At 44.8% G+C, this 21,794-nt stretch overlaps 2 protein-coding genes and 1 non-coding gene across 3 annotated transcripts; all 3 read left to right on the top strand.

Annotated features, from left to right (window-relative positions):
• Positions 1 to 19,504: 19,504 nt before the first annotated feature.
• trnS-CGA lies at positions 19,505 to 19,562 on the top strand. Its single transcript has one exon. It is a non-coding gene; the product is annotated as a tRNA-Ser (tRNA).
• Positions 19,563 to 20,583: 1,021 nt separating this feature from the next.
• On the top strand, positions 20,584 to 20,940 carry nad3 (NADH dehydrogenase subunit 3). Its single transcript has one exon. The coding sequence runs from the start codon at positions 20,584 to 20,586 to the stop codon at positions 20,938 to 20,940; it is 357 nt and encodes a 118-aa protein (YP_010438359.1).
• A 48-nt stretch (positions 20,941 to 20,988) lies between these two features.
• On the top strand, positions 20,989 to 21,366 carry rps12 (ribosomal protein S12). Its single transcript has one exon. The coding sequence runs from the start codon at positions 20,989 to 20,991 to the stop codon at positions 21,364 to 21,366; it is 378 nt and encodes a 125-aa protein (YP_010438358.1).
• The last annotated feature ends 428 nt before the right edge of the window (positions 21,367 to 21,794 follow it).

The raw sequence follows: 21,794 nt of genomic DNA, 5'->3' as shown, positions 1-21,794 counted from the left end.
TTGCCAATTTTGGGGCAGTGACCCGGAAGAAAGAAACCAAGGACTGACCGGAGGGCTAGTTACCCGTTACTGCTTCAGGGAGTGACCGATGCTAAGAGGGAAGCGAAACGCTATGTTACCCGCGAGATATCCGCTTTCTTTCTTCCTGCAGTGGTAGCGACACTACCGATGTGTAAAGATCAACTCCTGCTTCTCTGTCTTCTTCAGTTAAGTCAGTTCAGCTGGGCCTATTTGTATAGCAAAGAGCGCCTTCTGTTACTCTTCTTTGTTGAATGGAGCCGAGGTCGGCGAACGAATGTTATTAGCTATTTCCTCTAATTGTATTTCTCGCATTCTGCTAGGCCTCTGGGCCTATGTTCTAAATGAAAGAGCTATGGACTGAAAACCTAAAGGGAAGTAGTTCCCGCATCTGCTAATTCAGTCTGCTGTGGATTTACCGGCTTCCAAGTCAGCAAAGTCTAAAGGGAAAGCTAAACCTGGAGTTCGAGTCGGAAATCTGTATTATCTTCTTAAATAAAGCCAAGTAAATCCAAGTAAAGTAGCTAGTGCATCTCCTTTCTTGCAGAACCTCTGCTGCGAGGGAAAGGGTGGTGACTTCTAAGGCGAGTAGTTTCGGTTCGAGGACCTATAGTTTATAAGGGTGGTGACTACCTATGTGTCAAGCAAAGAAAGCTAGGCCTAGTACTTCCTATTTGAAGTGAAGAGAGCCCTGGGAAGAGATGAGTTCAACCTGGAGTGAAACCTAAGGAAGCAGCTCAGTCTAGTTCTTTCAAGGCTTAGTTTAGCGTCAGTTGCAGGATTGGGAGTGTAGTGAGGATAGCCCAGGTGGGCGACCGAATGAAGTGAGTTACGAGTTACCGATGCTGGTAGTTTCCGTTACTACGGCTGATAAATAAGCGCCTCAGTGTAAAGAAAAGCTAAACGAGTAGCGTCAGTCTGAAACCCTCCACCGAAAAACAATTGTGTGAAAAAGAAACTCTCTTTTTAAAAGTTCTGTTAGGTTCTTAGTAGCTCGGAAACCTTTATCTGGACATTAAGAGCGTCAAGGATTAGAGCGGATACAAGACAGTCCCTTCCCTTCCATCCAACTACACGGGACTCCTCCTAAAAAAGCGCGTAAGGGGCCACCCACTCTTTCCCCTTGCCCCTCTCACTCATATGCCCGATACACATATGCGGGTAGATTCAGATGCATTTCGAGTCCTATTTTAAGGCACATAAGCCCATGGAGTTCTAATGCCAGTTCCCAGCGATCCAGTTAGAGGAGTGGCAGTTGTGGGAATAGCAGTATCTTTTATATTTTCAATAGACCCAGTATCCATATTTGTATAAGTTCCAATAGAGAGATTCAAAATAGGACCAGGATCCTCTCAGGTCACCAGCAATCCTCCCGTCACCACTCAGAATGCAGTTTACATCACCATCCCAGAGTCCCAAGAGGGTAATCAGGATGACAAGTTGAAGAAAAAAGCCGAAGAAAAGAAGGTAGCCAATCAGCTAGAGAGCTTAGAAGAAAAGGTCAAAAGCCTACAGGGGATCGACTCTTATGGCAGTACCAGTTTCTCTGACCTATGCTTTTCCCGGATATGAAACTCCCCCACAAGTTCAAAACTCCAGACTTAGACAAATATGATGGAACAGGCTGTCCTTTTACCCATTTGAAAGTCTATTGTGGAGAAATGTGTTTATACGGCGATAATGAAAGACTACTCATCCAGCAATTCCAAAAAAAGTCTGACCGGCCCTGCTCAGAGGTGGTTCGTCCAGTTAGACCACAGCCGGATCCGAACATGGTCTAACCTAGCCACTTCCTTCCTGTCACAATACAAGTTCAACACTGAAATGGCACCGGACCGCTCCAACGTATGCAGAAAAAGGGTAGCGAGTCATTCAGGGCATACGCCCAACGATGGAGGGAACTCGCAGCACAGGTCAAACCCCCGATGGTTGAAAAAGAGATGGTCGGTGCTTTCCTCAACACATTGAAAGATCCATACTACTCCCACCTTATCGGGCACACTACGTCAAGTTTCGCAGACCTGGTCATAGTAGGTGAGCGAGTGGAAGATGGAGTCAAATCAGGGCGCCTGGTTGACATACAGGCATTGCAGTCGCTGCTGGAACAGTCAGGAACGAGCACTATCCCGAGGAGGGTACAGACCAAAAGAACAGAAACCGGGCCGAAAGGAGGAGAAGTTCAGGTCATCACCTCCGCCCGAAATGACCATCCACAAAAGCAGAGAATATACGTACAGCCATCCACTCAGCGGCCCCTTATATTATCACCAGGACAGGTTCAGCAGACTAACCGGATTCAGATTCCTCAACCACAAGCACCAACAGGAGAAGGCACGAGACCTAATCCATCACCTCCCAAAAAGGAACAAAGAAAGTTTGATCCAGATTACTATCACATGGGAAGTCCAGGTCATACGACTGACAGATGTTTCGCTTTAAGACACAAGATCCAAGATCTCCGAGAACAACACCTGCTACGCTTTGAACTTGAGAATTGAAAACAGAGAATGATCTCCCTGAAATCAACATGGTTCGCTCGGCAGGCCCCTCAGAATCGAAACCATCTCAGCCCACTGGCACAACACAACATCAGCCAGCATTCACACTTACTGCTCTTGCCCCTCAAATCAAGAATGGAACACTTCGGCCCGCTGCAGCCTCTGAATTCCCCATCATCGCCTACTCTTTGGATGGATCACCCATCTATCAAGGGAAGACTGAATCAGGCCACATATGGTGGGACATCTGCGACTGTGATGATTGTTTCCAAAATGCACAAGAAACTGATCTCGAGCTCGAAGCCGAGAGAGAACGGAAGCCTAAGCCGAGAAAGAATAAAACTTATCAGCAAAAATGACGGGAACGATATGAAGCAGGAGATCCTGAGGTAGACCTTCTCGGAGACCCATCAGGAAAGTTTGATTATCTTGTCCTTTACCCGAGAAGAAACATGGCGGCTCTAGCTCCACCTCCAATGATACCTCATCCACAGTGGTCCACTGACCCTCCCACTGGGCCGGGCCCCATGATGCGTCTACTCACAGAAGTGACCACAGCTGTCAACTCTATACCTTGCGAGTCAGTGGAAGAATCACCTCCAGAAGACCCTGACCAAAGCTATCGCATGATCGAAATGCAAGAGTATATCGAGCGGCAATGCATGAAGCAGAGAAGGGAAGACTTTCGGGATTTAATCATTTCACATGAGCGCAAAGCTGATGAAGCGGCATCCTCTGGTAACAGAGCCCGAAGTAGGAAAGTTCGATCCATCCCAACTCATTACACCTCCGCGAACTCGTGTTCAGCTAAAGATTAAGGAGGAAGAAGGTTTGCCTGAAATCTCCATGATAACCTCAGCAAAGCCGAAGGCAACAAAACCATGGAATGGGTTCCAGTGGACAACATTGTTAAACATGGCCCTTCAACTCCTCACCCGCTGAAAACTAACACTTGAGACAGATATGGCGTAGACACGGCTAGAGATCGATTGAGGACCTCCACCAGCCTAGCTAATAGATAACTTCTCTCTTCCCGTTATCACCCTTACTTGAGTGAGGAACCCTTGCGAATAAGGGGTCCGAACGGTACCTCATTCTCTTATAAGAACCCTTCTTCCTTCACTTCACTGAAAGCCTAATAAGGGGGCGGATAAGACTGAAAGAAGGGTTACATCCGGGAGTGATCTACGAGAGTTCGCACATAGCCTTATTAATATTCCTATCCCGGTGCTCAATAAGGTCCGGGGCATAAGCTGCTTCCAGAGCAGAGGTTGCGAAGCTAACAAGCCTACAAGCCAAAGCAGGGGCAGTGTGTCGAGATAAAAGCAATAAAGAGCTGAGGAACGAAGAACCGCGGGTGGAAGCACTAGGAGAAAGCTAAATAGTTCAGCGCGCAATACAATAAGGCTTATGTTACACAGATGGGGATCCCAAGGAGAGGGCTTTACTAATAATAGTAAAGGTAGGGGACCGAGAATACAACAATCAGGGTTGTCGTAGAGTAGATCAGGCTCTCATCAGACCTAAGATGCTGCTCTTACCCTTAGTGGTTCTCAACTAGAAGGAAAATTAGTTGATCTGGAGTTGTCGTAGATAAGGGGGTCAGGAATCAATGATTCTTGCTTCTGACTTTCCACGATTGAAGTGGAAAGGGGGCCGCCGATGCACGTCCGAACCAGCGACAAAGACAAATCTGCAGTTCTAAATAGGAAAGAAAGGAATCCGGTCTCCCCCCTGAGGGTAAGAAAGAAGGTCCCGATTGTAGGGTCTGTAAGATGGTATGGTTGCAAGCTAGCAAGACAATAAGAGAGAGTTCCCCCTATCAAGGAAGATGGGTTTTTTCTCTGGTGCTTTGCACTCTCCTTAATGTACTTACAGCTCAACGTTGTGTTGTCTTCCCGGTAAGTAGGACCAAGGAAGCCTATCTCCCCTTTCTCATAATAGTGGTGAATCTCAATCATAGAAACAAAATGACCAGGTTCCGTTTCTGTTTCTATGCCTATTTCTCTGTACAGAAAAGATGAGTTTAGTTACCTTGATGATACCACTTCCAACTCCAAATCCAAATCCAAAACATCTCAATACTGGTACAAGTGGAAAGTTTAGACCCTCAAGAAAGTGATTTTATGATATGAGCAAGCCAGAAAGGGGAAGTGTAACCATAACCTCTTTTGAAGGCAAAGCAAGTAAAGCCAGCAAGTTCTGACTTCCCTTTTTTTTCCTTGGATGTGGCTAATTTGTCTAGTCCCATCGAAACAGTTGAATTTAAGTCCTTCCTTATCGATGGGATATTACCTCCTGTATTAGCATATTCCATTCTAGCATATCTTATTTCCAGTAGTACATAAAACCCCTGAGTCTGTGGAAGCCAGTGAGGCTAGTGAAGAGGGGTATCCAGTTACAATTACAGTTTTAGTTGCTTCTCTCTTCCCTAGAGTTTTACAAAAAAGCCCAACAACGGGCAAGAGACTAAGTGTACCAAAACCTATTAGCAATGAGATTTGATAAAAGTCTTCCATTTTGTTTTCGGAAAAAAAGAGATTCCTATTCTGCATCTCACTAGCCTTATTACCAAAACAGGTAAGCTAGCAGGGGAGCCCGCATATATATATGTTTTGAAGGTGCAGAAATTTATTGGTGGGTCTCCGAGGCGGAAGGAAGACCCGCAGTATAAGTAGGGAGGGGTTTACCCTCCACAAAATAAGGGATTACTCAAAACCCCTTTTTTTTTATTTTTCATATTAAAGCGCTTTCTTTTAAAAATGCATCTGGTTCCATCTTTCTTTCGTTAGTTAACCCACCTTTTTCTAAAAGGGATTGTAGTAATTCTGGTTTTACACTATTTGGAATGGCTCTCTCATATTGAGAGATTCTGTCTAGTGGCATTCGATCACAGAATCCATTGACAGCTGCATAAATGACTAGAATTTGTTTTTCAATTGGAAGTGGTGCATATTGTGGTTGTTTCGGTACTTCTGTAAGCCTTGCACCTCTATTGAGTAATGCCTGAGTCGCAGCATCAAGGTCTGACCCAAATTGAGCAAGGGCGGCCACTTCGCGATATTGTGCCAATTCCAGTTTTGAACTACCGCAGACTTGTTTCATAATTTTCAACTGAGCGGCAGACCCAACGCGACTGACAGATAAGCCGACGTTAATAGCGGTATCACTACCAAAGACAACAATCCCTACATTCTCATTCTCAAGATTCAACGCTATTCTTTTCACACCTTGGGCGGCTTAAGCCCGGTGCTTAACTTTACGCCCTCTCTCCACCCGTATGTGAGATCGATCGGCAGACCCAGACTTTGGTTCCACTCGATGATCTCACACAAGACAGAATGGTGGAGAAAAAGGCTTTTAAACAAATAAATAAACAATAGAAGTACAACTAGGACAAATACACCCATAATAATGGCAAATCGTTTCTCGAATAAGAACAAAAGACGTTCTACGGGTACGCTCACGTTAGGGGCAGCCTTCTCACCCAGCAGCGGCGAGGACTTCTCCCCCTTTTGAGAGGTACCACACCCGAAAATTCCAATACGAAGAAAATTTGCCAATATCCCCGTAGGTTAGCAAACTTCTCGCCTTTTTTAGGGCTCGGGACATCATGACCCATTCATATTCACTCGTAGTTCTGCTTCTTGCTCTAACAGAAAGACTTGTAGGAAATCTGGTTGGTCCAACCAAGAAAAACATGGGGGTTTTTGGGCATCTCACAGGAAATGGAACTTCTTTTCTTTACGTAATTTCAGCCTTCATCGAAAATCCTAATTTTCTGCTTTTTGCTCGTGCTTTAGCTTTTTTATCTCATCCGTATTCCGGTTCAAATGTGTTAAGTTTAAGTCAGGTAAGCGGGTGGAGAATAGCGAGGGAGAGGGCAGCGCCCCTTGCTGGATAGAATATCGAGAAGCACATGGGATTGGGGTGCTCTCTAAGTGAGGAGCCATGGAACTCTAGCTTAGATAGAAAGGGTTTTTAGGCCGGACAAAGGTCTAGGTTAAGTCCGGGAGAGAGGGCTTGATGAACACCACCTCCTGGTTAGTGATTGGGCACACGCTTCCTTTACGGCGTAGAATCGGCTTCTTTTTTTGACGTATCAGAAAGGGCTTCTCTTCTACGCCCGAAGTTTATATTTATGCAAGTATCTTCACTTCAATACCCAAAGTGGCCCTATACATTTAATGATAACCGAACCCAAGCAAGGAGCTTCAATCTTTTCTATTTCCTTGAGGTTGGAAAGTCTTTATTTTATGTGCCAACGCAGGCCTATCACCAAATCTCCACGGCGAAATCCTTTGTTGGAAGGCTTGCTGATTCATGATTTACACCTCTCTCCGCCGCTTCTTAACAGTTGACTGCGAGATTAGCACTTTCTTCGTTACTAACAGATATATCTTTTCCGCGCGAGCTAGTTCAACAGTTCATTCTTGTAAGCCCCTTTGTCAGCCACACTAAGACTTCGGGTCATCATGCACTGACACAATCATTATCTGAGGGCCTATGATCATCCAAAAGCAGTACCTGGCATACTCCTAATAATCAAAAGAAAAAGCCGGATTCGACTTCTTGTGTACAAGCAGAGCATCAACAATCCTTTTCGTTACCAATTACAAATGGTATAAACTAATCGGGATGCTTCTACACGTCCATTCTTCTAGGAGAGTCATACCCGTCTTTTTGCCTGACCCGGCCTTCCAATCTTTTCAATCGGTCTAGTCCACGCGTGGACAGAGGAATTTGCTTCCTCTAGCCCTGAAAAGGCGACTACCTTACCTATCAATCGTATTGGCCCAATTCCAGATCAATAGAATAGAAGGTATCATATTCACTAAATTCCTAAGGGAATCCCCCGCTTGACTAATAGCCTCTGCCTATTGTCTTATTTTCTACTGATTGCTTGTATCAAGCAGGACGTCCACATGAGAGTTGTACCAAGCAAGTGTTCTCCCTTCACTATCGGACCTGCTTCTTACTTATTTGTTAGCGCCTACGGGCGGAATCAAAGAAAAAATGAATACATTGGGCTTTCGCCACCTGAAAATGCCCGACGGTCATTCAAGATTATCTGCATTTTAGTAAGTGTATGCAAGAGACGCAGTCTTAGTATTAGGAATAGCGAGTTCTCCCTCGTATCCGCAGAAGTTAATGCAACTGAACCCTTCGCTACTCCTTTTTGTGTGACTGACCAACCCGAATTTCATATTGAAAAAGGAGGAGGCACATCAAGGCAGAAGTCGAATCAAGCAAAGATCCTCTGACATTAGCTAGTAGCTGCTTTCCTGGGACTTGCACTTGCTTCTTTTAGAGAAGGCTTGGCTCTATTTATGCTATTTCCATCCACTTGACTGTTCTTCGCGAGTATCTTTCGTCTCTTCCTGGGAATCCAATGGTTACGCTGGAAGAAGGACTAACAGTTATAACCGAGAAAGTGCTTATGTCGACACTAGCAAGTGACTCACCAACTCGGAAGTAAGAAAGAGGAAAGACAGGGGTATGACAACCAATCTACCCGCCTATTAGCTATTCTAGCCAAGGCCAATTTCATGTGTTAAGCATATAGACATCAGATCGTTTTTGGAAGAGTGCCCGAGGACGAATAGAACTTAGATTCAAAAGAGCGCGAAGAAAGAGCTTTCGCAAATGATTGCACTTCTGCTATCCGGATAGCTATTCAAAGCATCGAGAAAAACAAAGATAATGTTAACAGTTTCATAAAAGCAAGGGGATTCGCTAAGCAGCTAAGCAAAAATCCTTTACCCTGAAATCGTAGATCTACGAAATGAGCGTAGTGTTGAACTCTTTCGCACCCCTTCCGAAATCAATCAAGGATTGCCATCGAAAGCTGTCGTTACGCCGAATTCTTCAATAAAAGTAGCCGTCGTAAGGCCGGGGCGTTGCGTATCCGGAAGAGTCAGACTTCGTTTCAAGCAGCAATCTTTGAAAGGAAAGATACTTGTTGTCGATTCAATGTGGGATAGTCCCTACAGGATAGGAGTTAACCCATGTCCACAGTTTTGATTACAGGTCTAGTTCAGTTCAACTCATAGCCCCCAATCCCACTGGTGACGATATTGTCATTGGGGATCAGAAAGTTGCTCTGCCTTACAAAGAGTGGTTAGCTGATCTGGGAGTCAGTGTCTCGATGCCGAAGTCACTGGTCAATGAGTAGGCAAAATCATCTGGGGAAGGAAGCGAGGTGGAGTGAAGCACGGTCGGCAACAGCTAATTGGCTCAGGCGATTCTTGTTGTCGGGCGTAGGGTAGGACCCTCTTTCGAGTTTCAGAGGTGAATCCTCATATGATATGAAGGACTCCCATCCCCGGGAAAGTCCCCAACAGCAACTGGATCAATCTTTGTTGGCTGGCTTGCTTTGTCCGCTATCCTTCATCCCATCCGTCTTGTCCAGGCTGGTAAGGAGAGAAAGGGGTGCCCGGGGGAGATGAAGTAGAATCAATTGAAGTGGATGTTTCAGGAGTTCATTCAAGCGTAGGGGTAGGGCTTCATTCAAGCGTACGGACTTTATTCGACTTTAGTTTAGTGAGTGGATTCTGTTGTGGATGAATGCGCTTAAGCAATAATAGTGGTAGGACTTAGCCGCGCTCTGTTCTTGATCGGTCGAATCGATCGCCATGTTTCTGAGATTCTTCTAAATGCCCTTTCTCTTTCGTTAATGGTTACGATGTCAATCGGGTACCCCATTCATCTATCTTCTTTGAAATGGAATTTCCCGTTCTCCTGCTTCAGTTACAGCTTCTCCCGCTCCTGGAATTCCTTAAAGTTTATTAATGCGATTTACTTGCCTAAATCATAAATTGTCGGATATTTTTGCTTGTAATGCTCTGTGGTGGAACAAAGGAGTGCGCGAAGGTACAATCCTAAAAAGTGAGATTGGTTATAGGGATATCTTTTCCTCTGTTTTGCATATCAACGACAGCTCTGACCTTCCTGATCCTGTAACTGGTTTCTCCCCTGGTCTATGATTGCTCTCCTTAAGACCCGACCGGAAGGTTCGTTCGAGAGGCCCGGTACGGTCCGCTTGGGGCCCTTCCGCAATAAATAGCAGATATAAGAAAGAGAGAGTGGCAGACTGAAGGAACTGTTAGAGTGAGCCTGAAAGAAGGTAGAGGATAATCTCCCAACTTCAAGCCAGGAAGCATTTTAGCAAAAACATTCCCCTCATTCAAAGAAAAGAAAGATGAAAGTTGAATAATAGCTGCCGGCTCCCTTTAACACCAACGGTAGATAGGAACCGAATTCAAAGGCTTGCATGTTAAAGATAGAACCAACGGTGGCAGAAGAGATTTGTGCAGGAGCTGGCGGAGAGCGGAAGATTCGAATCTCGATCCGGGGAGACGTTTCAACGTTAGCTCCTGTAAGCCTGAGCAAACAAAGGTTGTAGTAGGGGCTTCCGCGACACTTTGATTAGTTCAATTAACCCAGCCTCAAGGACAGAAAGGGAGGGTAGGGTTTTTCCTTGATGAACCGAAGGAGGCCTAAGCATTTTGAAAACCCATATCATTCATTGGTAAGCGTAATTGGTTGGCCCTGCCAACTATATGCAGGTCTCTCGAGCCTTCCCTATTTCTCGATCGGTTCAATGCTTCATATTTATTCCACTCAAAGCCTGAGCGTGGCTAGGGTTCTCCCCCACTTCATTAATATAGTATAGCGAGGTGTGGTATAAAGAATACTGATCGTCCAGTAATGGGTAGCGACAACTGAAAAATTAATAGCAAAGGAATCTCAAGCCAAGGAATCGAATTTCTGACAAGGAATCTCAAGCCGCAGGTAACGTCAGTTGGCGAAGGAATCGAATTTCAGCGAAGGAATCTCAAGCTAATTTCAGTGAAATCCCATGTTTTACTTCAAACTGAAAAAAAAGGAAAGACATGAATCACAAAAACTGGCTTACTCGATCATTGGATGATATGCCTAGAAAAGAGGAAGACAAAAAGGAACTAATAAGGTTTTGGAATGAGTTTTACACTTATTTATTGCAAAATACTAACAAGAGTGGACAACATGGTAAGAGTCACTCAGTTCAGTATAAGGAAACCGCCTTCGATATTTTGGAAGAAGCAAAAACAAGATTACCATTAAGTGTAGATGAATTAAGTGAGATCCAAAAGCAAATTGAGGAGATTACTATATGGTTCGATGAGAAATCTATTTTTAGGTCAGCTTCCGACATAATCAAAATCTTAATCAGGGAAAATGAGGAAAGTGCTAAGGATTTTCTCAGGAGAAGGCCATTCGAAAAGGATGATCTTGAATTGCTTTCAGAGTTCGGTCAATATACGATTGAGGCATTAATAGTTCATGTACTAAGTATGTTTTTTTACTCAGTTGAATCTAACTCACTAATTCGTGTTGCTTCTTTGGTTGAACAACTAGAGTCTAGTGTCCGTCACCAAGCTTCATTATTGAAAAGCGGCAGGTGTAATAAACCGTTTTCTAGTGCCACGAATGATTTCAAAGTGAAGAAGTCGGATAGGAAAAGATCCAAATTGGTGATGATGTATCCCTTCGGTTCCGGCTTAGTTCAATTCATGGAGGAAAGGAAATTGATCAGTTTAGTGACTGATTTGAGCGGTACTGTTCGAGTGAAGAAGAAGAAAGGATCTTATTTTCTTCCAAGCCATCTCTACGCAGTCTGCAACTTTGATATTTCATTACTACCGATCAAGCTCAACCTGCCTATGGTATGCAAACCTCGAGATTGGACGAGTGCCTGCCGGGGTGATCAAAATCCTAGATACCTGTCCGATCTATCAGGGGGTTACTTAAGTGGGCCAACAGGTGGCCTATATGATCGTTACCGCCTCTTAAGTTCAGGTGACATTAATCATTTTTATATTGATATTGGAAGAGAAAAGAATTACGAGAAACTGTGTCTTGTAATGAACAAGCTGCAGGGTCAGGCCTTTCAAATCAACAGTCATTGGTTGAAATGTCTTAAATATAATGAGGACTCATTTGTTGAATCTGGTTTACTCATGCCAAGATTTCTATCCTCTATGAATATCAAAGATGTATCCAACTTACTTAGAGAGTTTCACATGAAGGATGAGGTTATTAATAAATTATGTAACTTTAGCGAATTGTTACATACTTTATCTAAGAACATACAGCGTTCTCGTTATGAGAATTTGATTATGAAGCTGGCACAAGCCTACGAAGGTTATCATTTTTATTTGCCAGCCTTTCTCGACTTCCGAGGTCGAATCTACCGCAGTGGTGTCTTGCATTTCCACGAGCGTGATCTAGCAAGAAGCATGATCGTCTTTGCGGATATCAAATCTAGTGGCAATATTGACATGAATGCATATCTCGCCGCAGCAGCCTTCCATTACAAGTCTTTCGTCTCTGTCGACGAGGCATTATACTTTTCTAATAACAACTTCTTGCAGCTCAGTCATGATGATGATCTTCTCATGTACGCTCGGGAGGCTAAACGCCCCTTTCAGCTCTTCGCCCATCTAATTGGAGTTACCTCTCCAAATTTGAAGGTTATTACGCGCATCCCTTTAACCCAAGACGCCTCAGCGAGTGCATATCAGATTATGAGTTACTTTTTGTTGGATGAAAGCCTGGCTTCGAGAACGAATCTCATCCCGGATGGAAAAATCCAAGATGTTTATTCATTCATCCTCGAAGATCTCAAGGTGTTCATGAAAGCAGAACTGGATAATAATCATCTATCAACGATAGTTTGCAATGTGCTCACTCGTAAGCTAGTCAAAGGTATCTTTATGCCTATGATCTATGGCAAAACTTTAATGAGCACGGCCAGCGATCTAAAAGACACTCTCTCTCGCTTCATCACTCATAAGGAATGCTTCGATGTTGCCTCTGTCTGCTTTAAGTTCTGGAGGACGCAATATCAGAACACGGAATGCCTGATCCGGTTGATCCGCCATATAGGCTGGATCGCGTCTGCTAGGGATAGCCCAGTTTTCTATAGAGTCCCTTCCTTTACCACGGTACAGGATTATATGAAAATGGATCCCATAAATGTATGGTTTTATGATGGACTTCATAAGAAGAGGCGTCGGGTGACTCTCAGAGTTTCTTCTTCTAAGAGAGATCGTAGGAAGACTGAAATCTCTACCTTCGTAAACTTCATCCATCAGAGGGATGCCCATATTGCAATGAAAGTAGTAGAATGTATGCTTGAAAAGGGTGCGCCTATATACACAGTACACGACAACTTTATAACTACAGCTGAATATAGCTATTTTCTACCAATAATTTATATCAAGGTCATTTGTGAGATGGGCCCTCCACTTTCAATCCTCAACGAGTTCATCTATATGAATATTATGAAACCTATTGTCAAAGTGGAGTCAGCTGGACCTCATGAGGGTTACTTTGCCGATAAGGTAATCTCAAAAGAGATTCTTCATTATTACTTAAAGGCTAATGTACCTGAGAACATAAGCAAGAAGATGATGGCAACTTGGGAAGAAAGGATCTCGGGAATACTGACCTCTTACGAGAACTATACTCGTTATGTATGCGGTGATTTTCAATCCCCTAACCCTAGGGATTGTTTTCGAGCTCATGAGGAAAAGTGGGATAAATTCAAGTCAAAGCTAATAAGCGGGGAGGGAAATTACTACTGCGTACACTATTAAGTATGAATCATAAGATGATGGCATACACCACAGACAGCTCAACTACTGGACAGTTATTGAATCGCTTGTATAAAAAGATTGAACGAACAACACACCAAGATCCGCATCTTGGGTTAATCATTGCTTCACATCACTTCATCGAGCCTCCCCCTCTTGTTAACGAGATTGACCTACTCTGTCTTGCGACCATGTCTCTCTTAATCCAGTTTGCTTACCCATCCTTATCTGGTTACGGTAAGTTCACAATTTCCTTTACCATGAAGCGATCTTACGGAGAGGAGATCTCATTTACGCTAGGTCCTGCTATCCCCTTGACTGATCCCGATGGTAAGTTAATTCCAATGAGTGAGGTCTATGCTCATATATCTCGATCAATTATGAAATATGCAGAAATCTACAACGGAGATTATATAGTTCGACTCATGATCCGAGTCTATATGGACGGCAAAAAGATGGATAGGCCAGCCCTATCTTCAGAGGAGAGAGATAGCTCACTTTCTTCAATCATTCAAGCCGGATTGAGTGAGATCGAGCCAGCAAGAGAGATCCGAAATCGTAATCGTAGCTATCCAACCCATATCACAGCACTCAAACCATGTCGCACTGAGCTGAAACCATTCATTGTAGCCGATACGGAGACTCTACTGATCGATAATGTTCATAAGCCTTATGCTGCAGGTCTCTTGATGGTTCGTCCCGGTGAACAGATCTATGATATTCTGATTGATAGCTACTTCAGTGAAGACTACTCTATAATCTTGGATTCCTTTGAAGAAAGGAGTACTAAGGTACTTTATGACTTGGTATTAAGGATATCAACGATTGTTAGACAAGAACAATCCCCTTTAACAATTTACTTCCACAACTTCTCTAGATTCGATGGAATTCTCTTGCTTAAGCACCTAGCATGTCATCACAAGAGCTACAAGCTAAAACCACTGATGAGGAACCATAGGCTATACGAGTTAGCTGTCTATTCTGGTACGAAGATGTTATTCCGCTTCAGAGACTCCTTGAATCTACTCCCTGGCAAACTTGCCTCCCTAGCTAAGAATCTATGCCCGGGTCTTGGCCCGAAAGGCTCTATCGCATATGATGAGGTGACACTGTCAAATCTGGCAAGTATGAAAAAGAACTTGTTAGACTATATGAAGCAGGACATCCTTCTCCTTGGAGGTGTAATGCGCTCAAGAGATATATTGGAAGCTGTACAAGGTGGACATAGAAAGCAAGATAACCCTTTCCTCACTTGCTCTTAGCATCTTTCGTATGAAATACTACGATGCTTCTAATTGGCCAATCCACATCCCAAACAAGAATGAAGACAGCTTTATAAGGCGTGCCTACTACGGTGGTCATACAGATGTATACAAGCCATATGGCGAGGACCTATACTACTACGATGTGAACTCTCTCTATCCCTTTGTAATGAAGGAATTTCCAATGCCTGGTGGTGTGCCAGTCTGGCATGGAAATCTGGAAGGCAAGGACTTAGATAGCATGTTTGGCTTTATTGAGGCATATGTGGTATGTCCGAAGACTATCAAGAAGCCCTTTCTACCCTATCGAGACAACAAGAAGAACACTCTCATCTTTCCAACCGGGGAATTTGTTGGAGTGTACTATTGCGAGGAGTTAAAGTATGCAAGAGGCCTAGGCTACACTGTAATCCCAATCTCAGGCTACCTCTTTGAGAGGATGGAAAGCCCATTCAGGGACTTTGTTAGCTCACTCTTTGTGAGAGCAGGTTAGAGGCAAGGATATCAGGTAATGAGGCCATGTCCTATGTGTACAAGATCCTTATGAATTCGCTATACGGTAGATTTGGCATTAACCCTAAAAGCACGACAACCGAGGTCTGCGATAAAGATCGATACAAACATTTGATCAGGCATAGTGAGTTCATCTTCGGTGATATGCTTAGCGAGAACAACTACATCGTTGCCTACCATAGCAATACCGAGAAGGGCTCAGATTATTGGAATCCACCGAAGAACTCTGCTGTCCAACTAGCTGCTGCGATCACTGCCTCTGCTAGGATCTATATGTACCCTTATATCTCAAGAGAGGACTGCTACTACACGGACACAGACTCAGTTGTGCTTGGTCAGCCACTACCTAAAGAAGTGATTTCTTCTTCTGTCTTAGGTAAGTTTAAGCTAGAGGACAGAGTCATGAAAGGATACTTTTTAGCACCGAAATCCTATTGCTACATCGCAATAGGTGGCTCCAATATACTCAAGTACAAGGGACCAGCGAAAAACCAGGTCAATCAAGAATGGTTTGAGTCACAGTACGCGGACCCATCTCGTACAAAACAGGTACCGGTGGAAGCCAACTTCCGGATTGATTGGCACACTCTTAACATCATCAAGAAAGACACAATGGTCAGGGTTGGGCTTCAGCTGGGGACCAAGAGGATACCAGTATATCACAGAGATGTCTGGGTGGATACTGATCCAATTGATATCCAAGACTTGTCTAGCCAGGAAAACAAAAAACAAAATCACTAGGGAATGCTTTAATACAACTACAGACTGAAAATGAAATTCTAAATGAGAAATTATCTAAGAAGGAAAGAGAGTTTGCCGAGAGATACAAAGAGATGATATCACAGTTTGATGCTAAGAAGAATACAGATAAAAGGATGCACACTCAATACACTACAGAGAGACAGAAAAGTCTTACTGAAGAAAGAACGCTATTAGATAAAGAAGAACAAGAACAAACAGAGGTGACTAACGACGAGAAAACTAAGAAAGACCAAAAGATACCTAAGACAGACGAGAAGATACCTAAGAAAGAAGAAAAGAAACCGCCTTGAAAGACAATTGATAACTGACGAAAGAACTGATGAAGAAGCGCATCAAAGACCTCAGCCTTAGGGGGGAATAGTTGATCGAACTTCCGTGAGTTCGTTTTTGGTCATCCTGCATTTCTGCATTTCACCGACCTTCGCAGATTAGGCTAATCGTATTATGAAATGAAAGGGAGGAAAAATGGATACGCAGTATTCTATAATGAACATTGTAAGGTTAGAGTTTCTTTAGTAGGCCACAGCAGATCGAAAAGTCGCTAATTTCGCTCAGTCAAGTTCTCGTATGGGTAAGGATTTGGCCATTGGCAGTTGAGGGGGGTGTTGATTCCCCCCGCCTACGTAGGGTGCTAAGTGAGTAAAGTAGCCGCCGGATCTAAGAACCCAAAGAGCACCCATCAAACCACCTCTAGTTCGGGACCCATTTCTACAGTTCGGGTGCCAGAGTCCTACTGGAGGCTCATACGCAACCTACGTCTGTTGGGGGGGCTGCCCCCTACCCTAAGCCGGGCGACGTACGGTGTGACAGACAAAGAAGATATGCGTGGGATTTGTTACCGTACGAAGGGGTAATCCGACCACCAGTTTCATCCAACGACATCGAGGGAGCCCTACCATTCCCAGTAGATCCTTCTTCTTCCTAAGAATTGAACAAAACAAGTTCACCTATACGAGAGTTCAGGTCAAGAGAAGGTCGACTATAACTATAAGTAGACGCTTCAGAGGCCCCATCTACATCATCACACGATGAAAACGAGGACTACAGACCAATCCCCGATCGGAAAACGCACATGTTCTATGCCCCGTCCACTCCTTGAGAAGGACAGGCAGCCCAGACTACATAATGGACTTGGTGGCCCGATTGCAACCTCATGGTACTAAGCCCTTCGCCCTCAACTAATACTTAGTTAAGCCCTTCACCCTGGCCGATCCAATTAGCGGAAATATCAGTGCTAGACCCCGAAAGGATTCTGATCATAGTCGTTCAGCGCGTCAAGTTGACACTATAGCTACAGGCAAGTGTTTAAGGTCGTGATTTCTCATTCAATGGCCTCACCATTATCATTCCCATGTACAATCCGACATCTAGTATTTCACCCGCAGGCTATACTGTCAAGCAAGGAAGGCGACCTCAAAGACTGGCGGCGAATTCGCGTGACGAAAAGCTAGGTTTTATTCCATCTCTAGTTTCATCGGATCGTTCATAGATGACATGCTTCTAAAGACTGCTGCTCAACGGCGTACGGCTGACGACAACGCAAGGCCGTGTACCGAAAAGCTGCAGAATGTACCAACGCCTGAATTTGACGGACGCGACGATGATAGCTACGAAATGTGCCGAGCCTATGTCCTTCCCAATCTAAGGGACAGTGTAGAGCGAACTTACCCGATTTTTCCCGAATCTTTTCAGACAAGGAGGGAACAACATCCCGGTCCGATGTTGGTTTTCCAACCCGACAGGACAGTCTTCCCACGCGCCCGACTCAACGAGAATATAGCCTCATAGCTGGCACGGCGAAGCGTATCGTCCCCTATCTTTATTGCACCCCGGACACCCAATCGATCGTTCCCCGATTGACACCTGACAGCCCTGAGTTCTACCCGATCATCCCCAGATATAGATGCGTCACACAAGTAACTCTCTCCTGATCCGCGACCGTGACTGAAAGCAGTTTCTTAGGCGGCTGTGCCAAGCTTAGTTGAAATTAAAAAAGGGACGGGAAGAAAGTAGTAGTGAGTAAAAGTGCTCAGAGAAGCGACATGCATATTCTAGCTAGCTAGCCAATTAATTTCGAGGGTAGCAATGATGAGGTGCAGCCGTCCGCTAACAATCGCCAATTTCGTGTCAAGAACGATCCCATAAGTGATCCTCTCTAAGTAGAAATCGAGATTTCCTGTAACTATGGGTCATAGGCATTTTTCCTACACAGTGCAAGCAAGTTAAATTTTTTTTACAAACATATCAGAATTTCTATTAATCAAACGACATTTTCTGGAATCTGGCATTTAGCGACAGGTGGATAATGTCTTAAAAAGACGTCAATTGCGAGAAGAGGTCTTGCTGCGCGCTGAGTTATTACCGTAATGCATGATCATCAAATCAAAGAAAGTGATGACCATGCTGCTTACGCGCTTAAGCAACAAACCCAGCGAAAAGGTAACTCCGCACTTTGTTAAGAACAGAAAATGTCGTTTTTGTGTGACAAAAGCTAAATAAACATAGCAGTCGTCATCCTGAAATCGACTCATGCTTACTGTGCCCACTACCTTTCCAATAACCCATACGCTTCGCTTTCTCCTGCACCCGGATGGATTGATTGATCATAAAACAGATTGGTGAGCTGCTGCTTGATGAACCGCTGCTGCCGCCCTTCAATCGCCGAGAGTTTCGCTAAGAACGTTCAAAACTCACTCTAAAGGGAAGAGTTAGCCGAACTTCCAGTAAGCCATGAAGAGAATTCCTCTTGTCCGTTTTAAGTCGAACCTTACAAAAATAATATTTTACAGACATAAATGTCATCCAAAAATGCCGGGAAAGCTTGCGCAAAGCGGATTCCAACAACTCGCCTAAATTCTGCTTACCCAAAACCTATTCGAACAGGAGACTAGCCCGGCGCATGCCCACCAGGCCGGTTTTTAAGCTCAGTCGGGGACACCTAATGAAGGTAGCTACGGGCAATAACAATGCACCAACCTTACCATATGGTAAAATCAACCACTAGGAGAATCTAGAGCTAACTGGAGTTCTGTTCCATCCTTTGATAGAGTCACGCACCTATTTGAGTGAAATCGTTTGGGTGAAGCTTGTGAACTGAACACCTATTAAAATTCAGCTTGTCGAGACAGATAATTGAATGAAGCTTGGAATGAATTAATTAAAAAATGAAATAAATTAAGACAATACGACAGAGCAAAATCTAGCATTTAATCTTTCTTGCCAAGCGGCTTCATTCGGGTCCTCCAGTAAGGGGGGAAAAGTCGCGTCTACTAGCACAGGAAGTCGCGATCCAACCGCAGGTTGGTTTCAGCGCACTTAGTCGTCCCGTAAGAAGCTGCTGCTTGGCTAACCCGCTCGCTGCTGCAGTGCTCAGTGTCGGTCATGTATCCTGCGTGGGCTCAGAGTTCCCCCTCCTTTTTGGGGGGAGGTGCCCTCTGATCCCGCTCGGGGTTTATTCCCTTCGCTCGCAGCCCACTTGAACAATCAGCAGGCAGATTTATCGTAGAATGAAGATCCAGCTTGACTCTAAGGACGAGGCAACTCAAAATGGGTGTTAGCGACTCCGATTTTGATGATCGTATACGATTGACCAGGCCTTCGCCGCAGGCGGGTGCAAACCGTCGGGTATCATGTACGGCTGCCCGCGAGAGCCTTGACAAAATCAAAGTATGTTTGATAAGGCGTTGGTTCGGTCGGTCGAGGTCGCTCTTCGCGAAAAAGAACGTACGGTACGGACATTTAGCGTAGATAAGGAGCGCGGCGATCGGCAGTGAGGTGAGGCGAACGACGAAGAGCTAGTGAGTGGGTAAGACAAGGTGTAGCGCAGTCTGGTCAGCGCATCTGTTTAGGTTCGAATCCTTTCACCTTGGCGTGGCTCGTTTTAGTAACAGTTCCCTATTATTATGAGAGGCTTGAGTTTAGGTTTGATAAGTACATGCTCATCCATGTGGCTGCGTAGAAATTTGCAGAATATTATTGATTTCAATCCATTTGACTGCATGCTTCTTACTGTTTTTCTGTTAGCTTTGATCTTTATCTATCTATGGCTTTATTGGAGAAGGAGAAAGATGCCCTTTCAATTGAAGCTAATCGTGCATCTCATTTTGTTTTTTTTTACTTTTTTTGGATCCGAAGTTCTTTCTTTATTGCCGTAGGGGCCATTTTTTCCTCTACGTGTATTATGATGAATGCTTATGGGGCCGGGGGGGATGACCATCCTTCCTCTTCCTTTTTTTAGGGTATTTCCGCCTGGGTTCAAAATACCCCGGGAAGAAGGAAATTCGCAGCCTTCTCAGGGAGTCGGGCAGCGGCTTCCTGGTTCGCCGCTCGAAATCTCTTCCCCGGGCATAAGCGGGGAGTCTCTCTTTAGAGACTCGGTGGAACAGCCCGGGGGGGAGCCCGCCCCTTCTGAGGCTGCGCCGCCCGCGAATCCAGGAGGTTCCCGGGAAGCTGTACCGCCCGCGAATCCAGCGGGTTCCCAGGAAGCTGGGCCGTCCAACCAAGGCCCCGCTCCCTATCCGTATCAACCAGATCAGGTGATAGGGGGCGATAGTGTCGAGACCATAAAGAGGCGACTCTTGTCGGGGCACGAGGCTGACCTACGAGGTCTGCGAGTTCGCCCGGGCCGAGGACCTCTTTGAGGTCAAAGCAGAGATTCTCGGGGAAATGTCACGCCTCGACCCAGAAGGGCCTTGGTTGGAACGCGGTGCTCGGGCGCCCCCCGGGGGAGGAGTCCCTCGAGAGGCTTTTCGCGATATTGGACGCACTCCGGGAGGGCGGACGCCAGTCGGAGGCGTTCGCTAAGCTGACCACGAAATTGTAGAATTCCGACTTTTTTTCCGTTATGCCGCTCCGCGAGCAAGGAGCGAAAGAACCAAGTGGGCTGTGGTGATGTCAGAATTTGCACCTATTTGTATCTATTTAGTGATCAGTCCGCTAGTTTCTTTGATCCCACTCGGTGTTCCTTTTCCATTTGCTTCCAATAGTTCAACCTATCCAGAAAAATTGTCGGCCTATGAATGTGGTTTCGATCCTTTCGGTGATGCCAGAAGTCGTTTCGATATACGATTTTATCTTGTTTCAATTTTATTTATTATCCTTGATCCGGAAGTAACCTTTTCCTTTCCTTGGGCAGTACCTCTCAACAAGATTGATCCGTTTGGATCTTGGTCCATGATGGCCTTTTTATTGATTTTGACGATTGGATCTCTCTATGAATGGAAAAGGGGTGCTTCGGATCGGGAGTAATCACTAGTGATAGGGCAAAAATAGGGGGGAAGGACAAAGGAAAGAGCGATGCCCACATTAAATCAATTGATTCGTCATGGTAGAGAAGAAAAACGGCGCACGGACCGTACTCGAGCTTCGGATCAATGTCCCCAGAAGCAAGGAGTATGCCCGCGTGTTTCAACGAGAACACCGAAAAAACCAAATTCAGCTCCACGTAAGATAGCCAAAGTACGTTTGAGCAATCAACATGATATATTTGCTCACATTCCAGGCGAAGGTCATAATTTGCAGGAACATTCTATGGTGTTAATAAGAGGAGGTAGAGTGAAAGATTTGCCAGGTGTGAAATCCCATTGTATTCGAGGAGTCAAGGATTTGCTGGGAATTCCGGATCGAAGAAGAGGCAGATCAAAATATGGTGCGGAAAAACCCAAATCGAGATGAATGGAAGATGCCTCTGGAACTAACTTGTTTTTCTAGATCAGTCGAAGTATTCATTGAAAAGTCTCAATGCTATCTTCGACAGTCTTGAGAGCGAGGGCCGCAATAGCGACCACTTTTAACTCTTTTGTTTCTAAATGATCCCGCTCTTGATCTGGGCGGGATCTATCAGCAGCGGCATTCTTCCTTGCTCGTTCCTAGGAACTCAGTAACGTGGCCAGTAAGTCAGCGAGCATTGAGGCAGGCAGACAGATATTATTAACTGCTTTAAGTCGGTAAGGCAAGGAGGGCGGATTTCACCGATCATTCCTACTTGACGCTTTGGACGAGTATTTTCAAAACCTTAGTTCACTATCATTAAGGGAACTTCTTGGATCGCCGCTTTGAGTCTTGTCTTAAGGCGACGGAAGGCAGAAGAGGGAAAGTCGCTC

This window comes from Prunus mume, mitochondrion (genome assembly GCF_029339155.1).
Source record: "Prunus mume mitochondrion, complete genome".
In the NCBI taxonomy this organism is placed as follows: Eukaryota; Viridiplantae; Streptophyta; class Magnoliopsida; order Rosales; family Rosaceae; genus Prunus; species Prunus mume.
This window is presented reverse-complemented; position numbering and strand designations above follow the sequence as displayed.